Source organism: Hyalella azteca, unplaced genomic scaffold, assembly GCF_000764305.2.
Source record: "Hyalella azteca isolate HAZT.00-mixed unplaced genomic scaffold, Hazt_2.0.2 contig5386, whole genome shotgun sequence".
Classification (NCBI taxonomy): Eukaryota; Metazoa; Arthropoda; class Malacostraca; order Amphipoda; family Hyalellidae; genus Hyalella; species Hyalella azteca.
The window spans coordinates 1,285,046-1,300,883 of record NW_025935579.1 but is presented as its reverse complement, the minus strand read 5'-3'; the positions used below and the strand labels follow the sequence as shown (position 1 = coordinate 1,300,883).

The following is a 15,838-nucleotide window of genomic DNA, read 5'->3' as shown; positions in this document are numbered from 1 at the left end:
ATTTCGCCAGAATGAACAAAAATGCATATGAGAATAAATGATCGTATCAATCGAATAATGAATATTGGTGAACGATGTTCATCGTTCACAGGTCAACAAGAAATCATCACTCACAGTCCTTCCTGATATCAACAAGGCAGCAGGACTCACAGTCTTCCTGATATCAACAAGGAACCATCACTCACAGTCCTTCCTGATGTCGTTGATGACGGAGGCATCGAAGTCGTTGACGTCGCTGGCGAACTCGAGGAACCTGGTGAGGTTGCTGTGCATGACGTTCACGTGGCGCGTCGTGTCGTCGAGGTTACCGTGCGTCTCTTCGACGCGACGTAAGGCGCTCAGGATGCTGGCCGTCATGTCTACAAATAAACTGAAAAGTGACGCAACAAATAAACGAGCACCATTTTTTTACGGAGTATAATACTTTCTTCAAACTTTGAGATAACATAAGTGGAGGCGGCAATGAAGGCATCATTCATTTGGTCAGCAATGAAAGGCGTCGTCCATATTATTTATCCATCATAAAATTGTTGGGAGAAGAAACTAATTTCCCGATGTTGTAAAATAGTTTCATAGTGTCAGTCATTCAAAATTAATAGAAGTTTTATATATAAATTAATAATATATATGACATCATGTGTTTACGAACCAGTTTGTAGTTGCGTGTCCACCGCGTTGTTGATCCCAGTCAGTTTATCGGAAGTTCGTCCAAGGGTGAAGCGAGCTCCGGCAAGCAGATCCTGCTGGCGCATGAGATCCTTCTGCAGACCGTCAACCTTCGCCTGCAGGGCGCGGCCCTTAGTACCGAGGTCCTCGGACGACTGGCGAGACATCTTCGCCTTCCGTACGAGGGACTCGCTCGGGTCTCCAGGATACGCCTGCGGGAGAAATTGGTCCATGAACGGCGATAGTAAAAGATCATTTACAAACCACGAATGTTAAGATGGCCATTAATTTAATTGTTAGATTCGAGGAGAGTATATCCATATCGAAAATTTGTTTTCACAATATGAGTTGCTACAAGATTTTTAAGAGAATTTAATTTCCAATGGCATCAGATAACTGAATTAGGACGTGAAATTCTATCACTAATCCGATTTGCTTTCTGATTCCGTTCGTTTACATGTGCATAACAGTGAATACAAATCTTAATTGTTTTCACAATACTCTAATCCTAGGTTGGCTGGTTTCTGGGTCTATAGCCGATGTAAATACATTTACATATGAGTAGTACACTGCTGTCATTTATAATGTAATTCAACAGAACATATTGATTACAAAAGCAACAATAACACATCAGCTATCCCATTAACACAAAATTCTTCTTACAACAAGCATTAGATGCAATAAGAGTAAACACAGCTGTAAAAACCTTGAAGGGCCGTACTAGTTAAACTTGAAATAGTTAACTTAAAACAGTTAAGAGTCCATCAGCCCGTCACTGACGGCTTTTGAACTAAACTTACAGATCACAGTGAAGAAATCGGCTACCCCGTGTGCTTAGGCCACTGCGTGTACCCGGGCCGCTACGTGCGCTTAGGTCACTGCGTGTACCCGGGCCGCTACGTGCGCTTAGGCCACTGCGTGTACCCGGGCCGCTACGTGCGCTTAGGTCACNGAGTTCCTGTCTCTTATACACATCTAGATGTGTATAAGGGACAAGACCCCATGCAGGAGGTCGGACAAGACCCCATGCAGGAGGTCGGGCAAGACCTCATGCAGGAGGTCGGACAAGACCCCATGCAGGAGGTCGGGCAAGACCCCATGCAGGAGGTCGGGCAAGACCTCATGCAGGAGGTCGGACGCACCACTTGGAAGGCGGCGTTGGCAGCGTCGGAGGCGTTGCGCGCGGCCTCCTCGGCGCTCCTGAGGGCGTCCACGATGCGCTGGTACGCCTGCGCCGCTTTTAGGGGTCCCACGGCGCCCACGCGCGTCGCGTTGAATAAGCTGACCAGGAACATCAGAACAGATAGAGTTAACTGTCGCTTTTATTTTGGCGTTAAATAAACAATAAACAGTCACTGTTATTTCAGTAGAACACATACTGCAGCATTACGACACGAGTTACTTTAATGCAACATTATGAAGCATATAAGTTAATTAAGCGCAGCTCAATAAGACATGTAAACAAGGACGCACTCCTCGAGCTGTATGGCCTTGGCAGTGAGGGCGAGCGCGTGGTCGTGCGCAGGCTCGGCGTAGGTGACGCGGTACTCGGCGTTGAGGCGGCGTAGACGCGCCTCGCCGGCACCCAGCGCGCGGGAGGCGTTACGCAGGTCAGGCAGCTGCGTCACCAGCACCTGCAGTGCAGTTAAATAAAATAAACTTACAATGCAATAAAATGTAATAAACCTACAAATGATTTCGATGGATCAATTACGAAATTTTGGAACTAGAAGTTCTGATAGTGATGACGTTCCCTAAGTTCTTGAAGTTCCCTACATTTTTTGTCATACACTTTTCAGTAAACTAGTCAAATAAATTGAATCTATTATAACAAAATATAAAGATAGCCACGAATTTCTTAGTTAAGAGAAAATTTAGTAAAGCGAAGTGAAAAACAGCACTCCGTCAACGAGATTAATTTAAAATATTTTATTTTTTTTTTACTGAGAACTTATCGCGTACTTCCGATGAGAGCTTTTCCCAGTAAATGAAGAAACCGTTAACATATAATCGTAGGTTTTATGGGTTTCAAAATCTGGGAAGTAATGAATCAATCGTATTAAAATAAGTGGTCGATAGTTTTAATTGATGATAATACAAAATATTTTTAGCGAACCGTTCGTGGTAAAATTGTGTCAATTAATTTCCATGGTGAGAATACGAAATAGATTTGATGTTATAAATTAAATGTAGGGCTGCGGTGCATTAGACGAGAGTGTCTCAGTGGTCTCAGTACAGACCACAGAGATTGGAGCAGTGAATTGTCGGTTCGGTCGCGGCTACTTGCGACACTTCTGATCAATTCGGCGAGTTAACCGGGCGGTTAAGCTCAGCAGAATTGCAGCAGTGTGTTGCGTGTTCGAGACAGCAACCAGCTGTGAATATTCTGCGAGGTTCAGAATAGGCGACAGGTCTAATGTCCCACTCTAATGACACCGCTATAACCATTATACTAAAGGGTACCCGATAGTTATCCTTGGTGCGGTTGAGGTTGCGCTCAGCGTCCCGCAAGAGGGCGCTCGAGTTGTAGTTTGTGTCGCGCACGCGGATGTTGTGCTCGTCGATGTCGGCCATGAGGGTGGCCATGCGGCTCAGTCTGGCCTCGATACCGCCGTTCATGATGGCAGCCTGGTCAAGGCAGTACAAAATTCATTTTTTATTTGCTTAAAATGATCAATTTTTGAGAAATTCAAAAAAATAAATTATCACAAATCGTATGCCTTCTCAGGTCAATGACTTATTTTGGAATGCATCAAAGTAAGAGACTAAAAATTTGAATCAAAGCAAGATTTGAACATAACAATCAACAGGTATAAAAGCTACAATCGTGATTACTTGAACACAGGTCAGCAATAATTATCTATTATTCAAGTCTCAGTGGATGATTGCTCACCCCAATGTTGAATTAGTATATATAGTTCAACCATGGCTCACCCTGTCTATTTTTGTGTCGGCAGCGCGGATGATGTCAAGCATTTCGCGGATGTTGCTGCGCATGTTGGAGTAGCGGCCGGACACGCGGTCCATGTGGCCGCGGTCCATCTGTAGCCCCAGCATCTGCTGCAGTAAGTCCTTTGCTTTCCTGCCCGATCATTGATATTAATTCTTCCATATTCATATGCAAGATTCCATGATGTGTCCTGTTATGAAACATTGTATAATTAAAGTAGTCTAATATGGAAACACCGAATGATGCTTGCAACATGCAGAATATCCTATGGAAGCTAGGAATCAGAATACAACGTAGAATACTCTGATCCCGGCTCGCGATCTCCATCTCAGAGATGACAACTCATAAAATGGTTTCAAAAATAGGTAGGCAAAAGCTGAAGATAATTAATTTGGCATCCACTAAATATATCTCACTGCAGTTCGTCAGCGGCCTCGCGCGAGAGGTGGTCGAAGGCCTCCCTGTTCTGGACCTGCTTCAGTAGATCCTTGGCCTCCTCCAGCGCCGCCCCCACGGATATGCTCGCCGTCTCGCCAATCGCGTAATTCGTGAGCAGTGCAATCGCGTCTGTATTGTAAGTGAACATTGTTTTTTTTTTATTGAATGTTCTTGAGAAACCACTAACTTTTTCAGTTATTGGGTTGATGAGAAAAACCGTTCATTTCTTGAATTAGAATAACGTTTCTGACTCATTGAACGGAAATAATATCTATAGTACAAGATTAATTAGCTAATTTAGTTAATTTTTAATTCACAATTAGAACCATTAAGTCAATAGAATTAATTGGACGAAATCTCCTAGCAATCTTCCAAGAGAGATCGGCTCACATTGGGCGGCATCCACGACGCGACTACAGAAGAGCGGTAACTCTTATAAATATCCATGTTATTTAATTATTGAATTATTTGGTAACACACGTGTGAGACATCACCAATACGATCACGATCACAAAAGGAAGAAATCAGTGAGAATTATACGAGTAGTAATGCCCAGCGCCATTACTGAGCAATTACGTAAGTGATCTCGAGCACATTACCCATTGAGTAATGCTTTCTAAACTTGCAGACAAAATAAAATATAATTTATGAGACCTGACATTAATTACAAGATATTTAAGCATGAGAATATTAGAATTTAAAAAAGCAATTGAATTTCAAGCGCAAAAATCTAAAGACATTGATTTCCTTGAAACATATTACGTGAAAAGATTTTCCGATATCAGAAACATGAGTATATCATCATACAATATCACTCTTACTTCTGTATTACTGAGAATTATATATTCTAATCTTCTATTATATTGTCATAGTATTAAGAACATTACTGACTTGCATACGTCAAAATAAGTAGAAGCAAAAGACTCACCGCTGATCTCCCTATTAACGCCCCTGAGTTCCTCCAGCAGCGCCCTGGCGTCGTCGTGGGTCTCCAGGGCAGGCCGTAGGTTGCGACGCGCGCCCTCTTCCAGCTGTCGAGCCTGCGTCATGTCAATACTATTGTGAGTATTGCTACGTGGTAGAAATTAGTGAAATTATATTTATCAGGCGTCGTTTATATTATATTTATAAATAAATATAATATGACATAATGATAAATATATTTATAAAATTATATTTTTCAGTGTCATTTTGAAAGAGTAATTATATCTCAATAGCTAGAATTAATTAATGTATCAAGATGACTAATGATAAATATAATTGTAAGGATTTCTGCCACACAATAATGTTCACAACATCGAAATCTATGTAGGCAATTTTCTATTTTCGAAATCTGTACAACTTTATTTCTCACTTATCTTGATACGGAAATTAAGTCTAGCTTTCGTTCGGTCCCAAAATCTATCTAATACTTCTATGTTATTGAAATTAATGCAAATATCACTCGTTACTTTGATAAAGTTCTTAAATATATTTTTCATTTAGGATCAAATTCCATTCTGAAATCTGTAATTAGAAGGTTATTATAGTGATTCAGCATCAACTCTGACGTTCAATTCTTACAATCCTTATCTCTCAATGCCACGCTCCAAATAAACAAATATTCTTTCATTGAAAAATCGTGTTTTTTCCTTCATTAAATCACTCTGTATTTTTCCTTCATTAAATCGAAACTGTTTTTTCCTTCATTAAATCGAAACTGTTTTTTCCTTCATTAAATCGAAACTGTTTTTTCCTTCATTAAATCAAAACTGTTTTTTCCTTCATTAAATCAAAACTGTTTTTTCCTTCATTAAATCAAAACTGTTTTTTCCTTCATTAAATCAAAACTGTTTTTGTTTCCTTCATCGAAACTAAGCCCTGAAGTTGCCGTATGCTCTTACCCTGCGCAGGAGCTCCTGAGCGCTGAACTCGAGGCTGAGGTCCGTCAGGAGGCGGCTGATGGAGCCTTCGCTGCTGCGGTAGTTGTTCAGTTGTAGCCGCAGCTGCTTGTACTCCTTCTCGATCTGAAAGTTAATTACATTTTATATGCGTGGATGATTCGTATATGAACCTGAATAGAAATCAAAATATTAATCAAGAGTCATTATTAAAAAAAATTAAAAATACTCGCACAATTCCTGGCATTCACTTGTAGCCATTTACTGATGCGATGCAATATCTGAAATTAATCCACAATCGAAATCAATGGAATTCATGAATGAGAATGAATAAAAATAACTTATCATGACTCTTGTAAGCACTTACAAAGAAAGTGAAGGCGTTTTTTTTAACAAATCAATGTGTTACAGATAAACATTTCCGAATGCAAATACTACAATCTTGTATATTGGAATGGCTGATTTATAGAGGGAGCAGACCTCCCTGAGGGCGGGCCAGGGCGGCGGGATGAAGTGGCTCTTGTTGACCGCGTCGATGTCGCGTATGAGCTCCTCGACCTCGTCCAGCAGCACGTCTACACAACCGTCCTCACACGCTGCAATAATTATATCATTAATAGAAAACATTATTATATATTATAAACTATATATTTATACGTTATATAATATATATTATACACTATATATTATATATTATGTATAATATATTGTAAATGTTATCACATTATTAGTATAACACATCACCCACTAAAAGTTCCAAATTATAAATACTTAAGCAATAGAGTGGTGAATTCCCGAAATAATCCGAGTTATACCAAATGCGGATGTGTCGTTATTGAAAACCGTACTTTATTTTTTCCACTTAATAGCAAGCATGGGAAAACAGATTACAAAATAATAGTTATAGAAGGAAGAAAGAACTGATGAACGGCAGTGAAGATAAGCGAGAAGAAATGACAATCTAGATTTAATCCAGATTGCAAGTAGAACTTGGAGAGATTCCGTCGATGGTAGGTTGTATGGGTCATAGGACTTACAGACGCCATACGCCTTACGGTACCTTATAGGCGTACTACGGCTCACGGTACCTTATAGGCGTACTACGCCTCACGGTACCTTATAGGCGTACTACGCCTCACGGTACCTTATAGGCGCCTTACGCCTCACAGTACCTTATAGGCGTGCTACGGCTCACGGTACCTTATAGGCGCCTTACGCCTCACGGTACCTTATAGGCGTGCTACGCCTCACGGTACCTTATAGGCGTCTTACACCTCACAGTACCTTATAGGCGTGCTACGCCTCACGGTACCTACAGACCGTGACTACTCACACTTGCAGCCGGTATCTACGATGATGTGCCGTGGCGCGCACTGCGAACAGTCGCGTCCCAGGATGCCAGGTTTACACGAGCACCTGTGGACCAGTGCAATCAAGTCTTTAAAATGTTTTCTTGGAAAAGGGGCATTTTAAAGTAGTAAAGTAGATTCCTTATTAATAAGTAGAAAATAATCGATCTGGCAAAAAATGATAAATGATTGAAGTTTGCCAACTGTTATTCTAAAAATGGGTCAGAGAATATAGGATTTGACAGGTAAAAAATTAGAGATTTAGCAAGAAACGATAAACAGTAGAAGTTAGGTAATTGGGAACCGTTTTTCTTAAATTTGGTTTTTGAAAATGAGCTTAGATTCGTAATAAAATAAAAAAATAAAAGCAACGGGATTCGGGTTCTCGGCAGCCGTTAATAGAGAAATCAAAGTTAATAGAGAACTGAGAACAGAATAGAGAACAAATTGGTTGAGACATCATGTAAACTCATCATATAAACTCATCATGTAAACTCATTATATTAAGAAGAATAACATGACTGAGCATGTAGCAGGACTCGCCTGCCGTTGACGTCACAGCCAGCGTGCAGGCTGCCGTTGGGGTCACAGTTGCAAGGCACGCAGCGTCCTCCAGGCTCGCTGGGACGCCCGTACCAACCGAACGCGCACCTGTACAAAAAAAAAATTACCTCATAAAATGCGTCATTCTCGACAGCAGGACCATCACTTAACGTCCCTAAGTATAACTTCTTCGTCTCATTATATTCTCTCACTTAATTACTCAACAACACAAACCTCTTCTCTAATCGCGCCTTTCACGCATTTCTTTCTCTGTTCTTACGTATCTCCAGTTCATCTGTCACACTTATTACCCGTGTATCATTACGTATCTCCAGTTCACCTGTCACACTTATCGCCCGTGTATCATTACGTATCTCCAGTTCACCTCTCACACTTATCGCCCGTGTATCACTACGTATCTCCAGTTCACCTCTCACACTTATCGCCCGTGTATCACTACGTAGCCCGTGTATCATTACGTATCTCCAGTTCACCTCTTACACTTATCGCCCGTGTATCACTACGTATCTCCAGTTCACCTGTCACACTTATCGCCCGCGTATCCCTACGTATCTCCAGTTCATCTGTCACACTTATCGCCCGTGTATCACTACGTATCTCCACTTTACCTGTCACACTTATCGCCCGTGTATCCTGGCCTGCAGTTGCACACGTATCCTGCGACAGGATCGGCCGTGCAGGTCTGGGCGAAGTTCTGCTCGAGGGAAGGACAAGCGCAGGGCCGGCACGGTCCCCGGCGCGGGTCGCCATAGTAGCCCGACGCGCACAACTCGCAGTTCGGGCCAGTTGTGTTGTCCCGACAGTTCTAGTTACACACGTTTAATTTTGTAAACAATTCAAGCATGAAAAGTGTCATCTTAGCATAAAATTGAGAAAAATTTCTGCTCGATGATCATTTTTCACGGCCTCACTGCCGTTTACTTCAATTTGTGAATGGTAGGTTGAGGAACAATGCTATATATTCGCAATTCAAGCATGTTTTGCAGATTTCGCCAGACAATAAAGGTGCCTATTCTATTCTTCTATTATAACATTTCTATTCTGGCCCTGCCAAGATGACAGAATAGAAAGGAAACACCAAGAAAAAATAACTAGAGACTCACGAGGCAGATGCCGGTGTCGCGGTCACATTGGTCGGAGCGACCGTTGCAGTTGCACGGTCTGCTCTCGCCCACCAGGTCTATGATGATGGTCGACTGAATGTAGTTGTCTTTGTACCAACGGAAGAAGCCTGCACACAGGGTCACGATTTATTTCAATCCGAGAATTTATAACCAAAACAGGGTTACGATTTATTTCAATCCGAGAATTTATAACCCAAACAGGGTAACGATTTATTTCAATCCGAGAATTTATAACCGATGAGACGAAAATAATGTAATCGGCAACAGTGAAGATAGTAAAGATTCTTTGAGTGCAATAAATCTCAGGAGTCGAGATGCCATAAATGAAAATGATGTAATATCAAGACCGTGAAGAGAGTAAAGATTTATTTGTATGGAAAATGCCATAATGTAAGAAAACAAAAGCGATGCGACTTAAACGTCGTATGCAAGAGGGACTTGAAACAATGCAACATGGCGCCTCTAAGATTCAAGGTATGGAGGTAAAATAAAGAAACGGGAAAGCCTTAACTTTGCGTGAGCAAGCATCAGGCAGCACGTAGCAAGCAGCAGGCATCAGTCATCAGGCAGCAGGCAGAAGGCAGCAGGCAGCAGGCAGCCGTGCCACAGGTCTTACCTTGATTAGGGTTCTGGCAGGAGAGGCCGGTGTAGCTGGCGGGACAGAGGCACTGCTCGACGCCCAGCGCCCGACGCGACGACACCAGAGTGCCTTCAGTCGCTACGTCCAGCGTCACGTGACTCAACCTGCAAATATCCAGCGAAAAATTCATGTGATATTAAGAAATTATTTCGATAGAAGAACAATTAATAATAGAGAAAGATCGTCATCGTTCGCGAACTAACATGCCAGCTCTAGTTTACAGCGAACACTCACGAGGCTGCCACGACATCCTTCATAACACTCACGAGGCTGCCACGACATCCTTCATAACACTCACGAGGCTGCCACGACATCCTTCATAACACTCACGAGGCTGCCACGACATCCTTCATAACACTCACGAGGCTGCCACGACATCCTTCATAACACTCACGAGGCTGCCACGACATCCTTCATAACACTCACGAGGCTGCCACGACATCCTCGGAGTGCGTGGCGCGGATGAGAATGTGTTGGATGTTCTGCAGCGCCACCATCATCATCTCACGCGTCACGGGCGCCGGCGACCCCTTCTGGCGCCAGTGATCTTCGTGTAGCCTGACCACAACAACGATATATAACAGTAAATAAAAACTTAATTTAGTCGGCTGAATCAAATTCAGACATACTAATCATTATCGGATAAAAAGAAGTCAACCGCTACGCTCAAACCACTACTCTATCTACGGTATAGAGCTCGAGTTACCGGATCATTGATAGTTAGTTACCTGACACGGTAAGTACCATCTGGCTCGATACCCTTGGGGTAATGCTCGAGTACCAGCTGGTAGTTACCCTGCAGGGACACTAGAGGATACGTCTGCAGGATACTGTCAGGGAAAACTCGCGTGCCCCCGGAGCTGTCAACCCTGAACGTCAGGTATCCGTTGTACGACCGCACCTACCCAAGAGGAAAGGTACGAGAACCATGAAAATGATGGAAAATGTTACTGCAACAGAATGATGAATGATGATGGTATCTGTAAACGCCACCAAATGATGAAAGATGATGGTTTGAAGAACATAAATTTTGTGACGAAAGTATAGGAACCAGAATAAAAAAATTATGCATTTCAGACAAGCGCAAATAAAAATATAAAAGGCTTAGTATTTGATTTGGGAACAAATAAATAATTTCAAGTGATATTAAGAAAAGATCAGCACTATCTTTATCAGGACTACGAAGGCATGACCTAATTTAGCAATGGTATAATTAAAAAACGAACGCTAGAAACCCGGATCTAAATTTATTTCTTGTGCACTGAAGATCATACCTGTTGAGTAATTAATACAATAAAAATTAATAAGTTGAGTAATTAATACCTTATCCCTCATGAACTCCTTGGGCAGGGTCCAGTAGAGCGGGGCAGGGAAAGGTACTGCTGTACCCAGCATGATGTGGGTAGTCGTGCTGGGTATAACGTGCAGCTGGTTGGTCACGTTCAGACGAGGCTCGGCTCGAGTTCTGTCCGTACCCAGGTGACGTTCGCCAGGCAGTGCCAGCTGTCACCGCCAAATGTCGCAAGTACGAATCGTTGCGTCGAATATTTATCATATAAGTCACAATAGGCAGAATTCACATGGTTGTCATTATGCAGAATCCATAATAGCCAGAATCCACATCGTTTACGTTGAAAAATCGGAGACCGTCAAATCATGTTCGAGGTATTCGACGTATCCAAGTTTTGTGGCCGCCATGACAGAAAGAGCGGCCGCAAGTTGAGTGCAGCGTCAGTGCGAGGATATATGAAGTGAAGGTTTGTTCCGCAAGAAGTGCAAAGGAAAAGGAGGACAACTTTATTAGAAGGAGATTTAGGAACCTGAGATTGCTGAATAATAACTTAATCCAGTTAAAATTTCTAATTTAGTTTATTCAGCCGAGATATTATTTCATTTGTAAACAATTAACAAGCCTGGCAAGAAACAAAGAATCATGTGAAAGTTACTGTATAAAAATACAACTTAAAGTATTAGTATTTCACTGCCGTGGGCAATGATATTATTATAAGACACAGTCAAAAGGAATTAGCAAGCAAAATACAGTACACGGGTGGGTCCTTAAGGGATTTGACAAACAAGCACACGCAAATTCACACGAAACTAACGAAGACAAAACATATTTCGGGACCCCATGCATTGCGCTGCAGTTCAGGCTGTTCTTATAAGCATGAACGCATATACACACCGGGTAAAAACTACCCGTTTGATGAAATAAATTAGTGACATGCCTGCAAACTTCACTCAATTTCATTGCATGTAAAGTACCCGAATGCTCTTGGGCGTATGTATTGAGTTGGGATTGAATATTATTTAAGGCGGCAGGGTAACTATGCTAGTATGAGGTTCCAGCTCAGTAGGTCGGGTGGGCAGTGCTTGGGTAATATCATACGGTTGGGTCCGGTAAATGGCAAGCGTTGGCATTAGATCTTTAGGTATGTTGCGAAAATTCAGGATCATGCCTTAAAGTATAATCTCTCAACTTGCGCGAGTTTTTGGATGTGAATCATTCACTAAGAATTGATGTATCGACATTATTTACTGCAATACATGAATTCTCAGTGAATTCATGTATTGCATGAAATAACGGCAATACAGAAACTAATATTGCCCGAGACTCATAAAAAATAACGTATTAACAAATCATCGATAATTAATTTACCAAGCGTAAATTATTAGGCAGGTAGTCGTCAGTTCGTGGAACTAAATTAGGTACGTTTTAGCGCAGTTGCAGGATCAGGATAACGAAGGGTGTACATAACACGGAGAGGCGGAAAGGTTTAACACAGACATGAAAGGGTTCATTTACATGGAACTGAAAAACGCGACAAAAAAAAAATCATGACAGAGCTCCATACTATGTCGTCGGAAGAAAAAAAAAATTTTCACAACAAACTTTCGAAGGAAGATAGTACAGAAAACATTAGAGAAGAACGCAATCCAAATAAAACATTTATTTCTTACTAGCAACAAACGAGGAATAAGTCCGACAAAAGAGAGTACAGATAAAACGAGTTATTATTTACGTTGATATAGCAAATCTGTGACGTGTCCCACGGTCTGACGACAACGGTAGCTGCGGGAACTGGTCCAGCGTTGGCTTCCCCATACTGGACACCCAAGACCAACGTCTGGGGCACGGTCACCTGAACACGGCAGGGGGGGGGGATGCTCCTACTGTTTGTAAACATCCACTGAGCTTGGCCTCGTGAGTCAAAGACGTTAGGAAATCGATTCAGGAACTGAAGGAATTGTGCTTGGAACTGATAAGATGCTGAAAGAGTAATGATGAAATCCCCAAAGGAAGAAGAAACTGAATAATCAAGTAAATGGGCAAAATCTCCAAGAAGAAAGAAGGTCGAGATAAGAACGTACAAAGGTCGCACTAAATATGAATGTAAAAAGGAAGTGTATGAACAACGGACTAATCAAAAGGTAGAATTTATTCGTTAAAAGTGAATCTTCAGCTCAATTAGTTAAAAGATTGACTCTAAATAGTGAATAAGAATATGCAAAATGGATAAGGTCCATCTAAAAGAAAATGAGAATGGAACAAGTGCTCAGGCAATATGGAATATTAGAATAAAGTTTATAGACGTTATGATAGAATAATAGATCTGAAATGTAGCAAGATACTGAATAGCGAGAGATACTGAAACGGCTTCTGGTGACGTAGACTCCACGGATGATGAGAAGAACAATTTACACATTTTCGTTCTGTAAGAAAATGCATCAGAACAAACATTTCGACCAAAGTCTATTGAAGCCTACCTAGGAGCCACCAGGATCCTACCTACTTAGAAATAAGAGTCCTAGCGTCCCCACCGCCCGTGTCTCTATTAAACGCGAGGATTTGATAAGGCGACGTCATAAATTCGCTATCAGGTATTCAAGACGGAGCTGCAGCAGCACGCACTTTCTCAAAATTAAGCGCAAATTTCTACGCACTTAATGCGTCGTAATGCTATGAGGCGAATTCCACGTTTGTGGTATGATCGGTCAACGTAGTATCGATGATAATCGAAAACTTCAAAGGTAAACGTATTTATCCGATGATGGAGTGCATTGAAACGTCCGTACTGGACGAATAAGACGCAGTCGCAATTAATCGGAGTCTAAATCATTACTGAATTAATACTTGTATAAATTGCGTGGCGCTCGAATAGCAGTACTTTAAGCGAGCCACATGGCACCACGCGGGGCATGAGCAACTCCATGGCACGACGCTGGACATGAGCAACTCCATGGCACGACGCGGGACATGAGCAACTCCATGGCACGACGCTGGACATGAGCAACTCCATGGCACGACGCGGGACATGAGCAACTCCAGCAGCAGAGAGGAGCTCGAGCAAAGCACCTCACCTGGGACCAGGTGTAGGGCGCCTGCTCGCACTTGTCGGTCCTCCTGAAGCAGAAGCAGGCGGTGCAGCCTAAAGGGTTTTCTTCGTCCAGCCCAAAAGTGGAAGGCTTACAGCGGTCACACCTCGGGCCTGTCACGTTTTCCTAGTGGATGCAATTATTTCAACTATTTTTGCTCAGACTAATCTGATATTATGGTAGCATTATTAACATACAAAATGGATGTTATTTTCCTCAATAGTCCCAAATTAAATTTGAAGCAATTCAGAGACAGGTAAGCAGAGAGACATGAGAGGACATAGTTACGTTACAGGGAGATAACCTATGTTTTATCACGCAAGGTATGAGGATTATACTTATTATTAATTTGGGGTTTAAGAATAATTTCACTGTTTTACTCACTCACAAAACAAAACAGAAAGGATGAAATAATGCACTTTTATTACTAAATTGTCATTACTTATACATTTTCATAAAGTGGTACAGTATACCGCATGACGCTCACCTTACAGGGACACTGTCCCCGCTGGTCGCACTGACATCGGCCATGCGCCTCGCAGACGTCGGCGCGGGTGCCGCTGGGATGGCACTGGCACGCGCGGCAGTTGGGTGCTCCGTAGTAGCCGTGCGTGCACTGGTCACAATGGGCGCCCCTGAAGCCTGGATTGCAGGAGCATCTGCCTGTTCTGAAGTCGCACTGCTGGTTCACTGAGCCAGGCATCGAACATTGGCACAACTGCACCCGGAAGAAGATAATGCAGCAGTTCAGCGTATTTTTTCTTATGAAGTTTTGAATGAATGAGAGTACCGTTTTACGTTGAGGGATTGGGTGTAAAATAAACGAAAATGAATAAGAAGCATTAAGTAAAATTTCCCACTATGTTACACAAAATTATCCATCTTCATTCTTCACACGTCATGATGAGTACATACAATTTCATAGCGAAAAAAAAACATAAATCACGTAACATGGATGAACCACGCGTTAAATTACATGGTCGGGAAACAATCTTGGTGATGCAATGGCAGGTTAGTTGATTCGGATGTAACCAGTAAAAAAGGAAGGTAGTTTTTAAAGCTTCATATGCTTTGAATGAAGCATGAAAAGTTACCTTACAGCCGCGAGCACTAGAGTAGTCCCAGGAGCCAGGCTTGCACCTCTCGCAGCGCTCGCCCTCGGTGTTGAGGGGGCAGATGCAGCGTCCCGAGTGCGGGTCGCACGACCGGCCCGCTACCCCACACGGCTCGCATGCTGCTCACAATAAAAAACGCTTTGTTTTTGCAAATTATTTGTGAGAAAAATATCAGCAGCAAAATCGAGTACAACTTATGTGTTTTTTTTTATCATTTGTTTGAGAGAGGAAGATGCTCGTCTAGGGCGAACACAAGAGGCTTGTAGACCAGGATCAAGAAATCTTTACCATCACTCACGCTTGCACTCGTTGGCAGAGATCTACGAGTGTTCACCATTACTCACGCTTGCACCCGTTGGCAGAGATCTACGAATGTTCACCATTACTCACGCTTGCACCCGTTGGCAGAGTAGCCCCAGAAGCCAGGCAGGCATCTGTCACAGCGGTCCCCTCCGACGCCAGGAGGACAGATGCACTGGCCGGTGTTTTGGTCGCATTGTGTGCCGTCGACGCCGCGTCCTTCGCAGTCGCATCTGCGGCACCCGCTGCCCGACGCCAGGCCCCAGTGCCCAGGGGCACAGCGGGAGCAGTCGCGCCCCACCACGTTGGGCTTGCAGTTGCACTGTCCAGTGATGGCCTCGCATGCACTTCCCAACGAGCCCACCGGGTTGCACGCACATTCTGGACGGAGTGACAATAATCATTGCAAATAATCTCAAGATAATTCAATAGATG

The 15,838-nt window shown here is 42.7% G+C and overlaps 1 protein-coding gene across 1 annotated transcript in view; it reads right to left on the bottom strand.

Moving 5' to 3' along the window:
- Nucleotides 1-177: 177 nt before the first annotated feature.
- Nucleotides 178-15,838, bottom strand: part of LOC108668909 (laminin subunit alpha-2) — a 74,285-nt gene continuing 58,624 nt past the window's right edge. Inside the window, exons 23-45 of the mRNA XM_018156167.2 lie at nt 15,494-15,784; nt 15,083-15,222; nt 14,476-14,706; nt 13,974-14,114; nt 12,635-12,754; nt 10,935-11,114; nt 10,340-10,512; nt 10,038-10,169; nt 9,588-9,715; nt 8,951-9,078; nt 8,456-8,652; nt 7,827-7,934; nt 7,268-7,350; nt 6,415-6,530; nt 5,938-6,060; nt 4,983-5,094; nt 4,033-4,183; nt 3,601-3,748; nt 3,130-3,294; nt 2,140-2,300; nt 1,809-1,947; nt 650-878; nt 178-359 (exon numbers count right to left, since the gene is read on the bottom strand). Of these exons, the coding sequence (XP_018011656.1) occupies nt 178-359; nt 650-878; nt 1,809-1,947; nt 2,140-2,300; nt 3,130-3,294; nt 3,601-3,748; nt 4,033-4,183; nt 4,983-5,094; nt 5,938-6,060; nt 6,415-6,530; nt 7,268-7,350; nt 7,827-7,934; nt 8,456-8,652; nt 8,951-9,078; nt 9,588-9,715; nt 10,038-10,169; nt 10,340-10,512; nt 10,935-11,114; nt 12,635-12,754; nt 13,974-14,114; nt 14,476-14,706; nt 15,083-15,222; nt 15,494-15,784 (3,578 nt within the window). The remainder of the gene's footprint in view (nt 360-649; nt 879-1,808; nt 1,948-2,139; nt 2,301-3,129; nt 3,295-3,600; nt 3,749-4,032; nt 4,184-4,982; nt 5,095-5,937; nt 6,061-6,414; nt 6,531-7,267; nt 7,351-7,826; nt 7,935-8,455; nt 8,653-8,950; nt 9,079-9,587; nt 9,716-10,037; nt 10,170-10,339; nt 10,513-10,934; nt 11,115-12,634; nt 12,755-13,973; nt 14,115-14,475; nt 14,707-15,082; nt 15,223-15,493; nt 15,785-15,838) is intronic.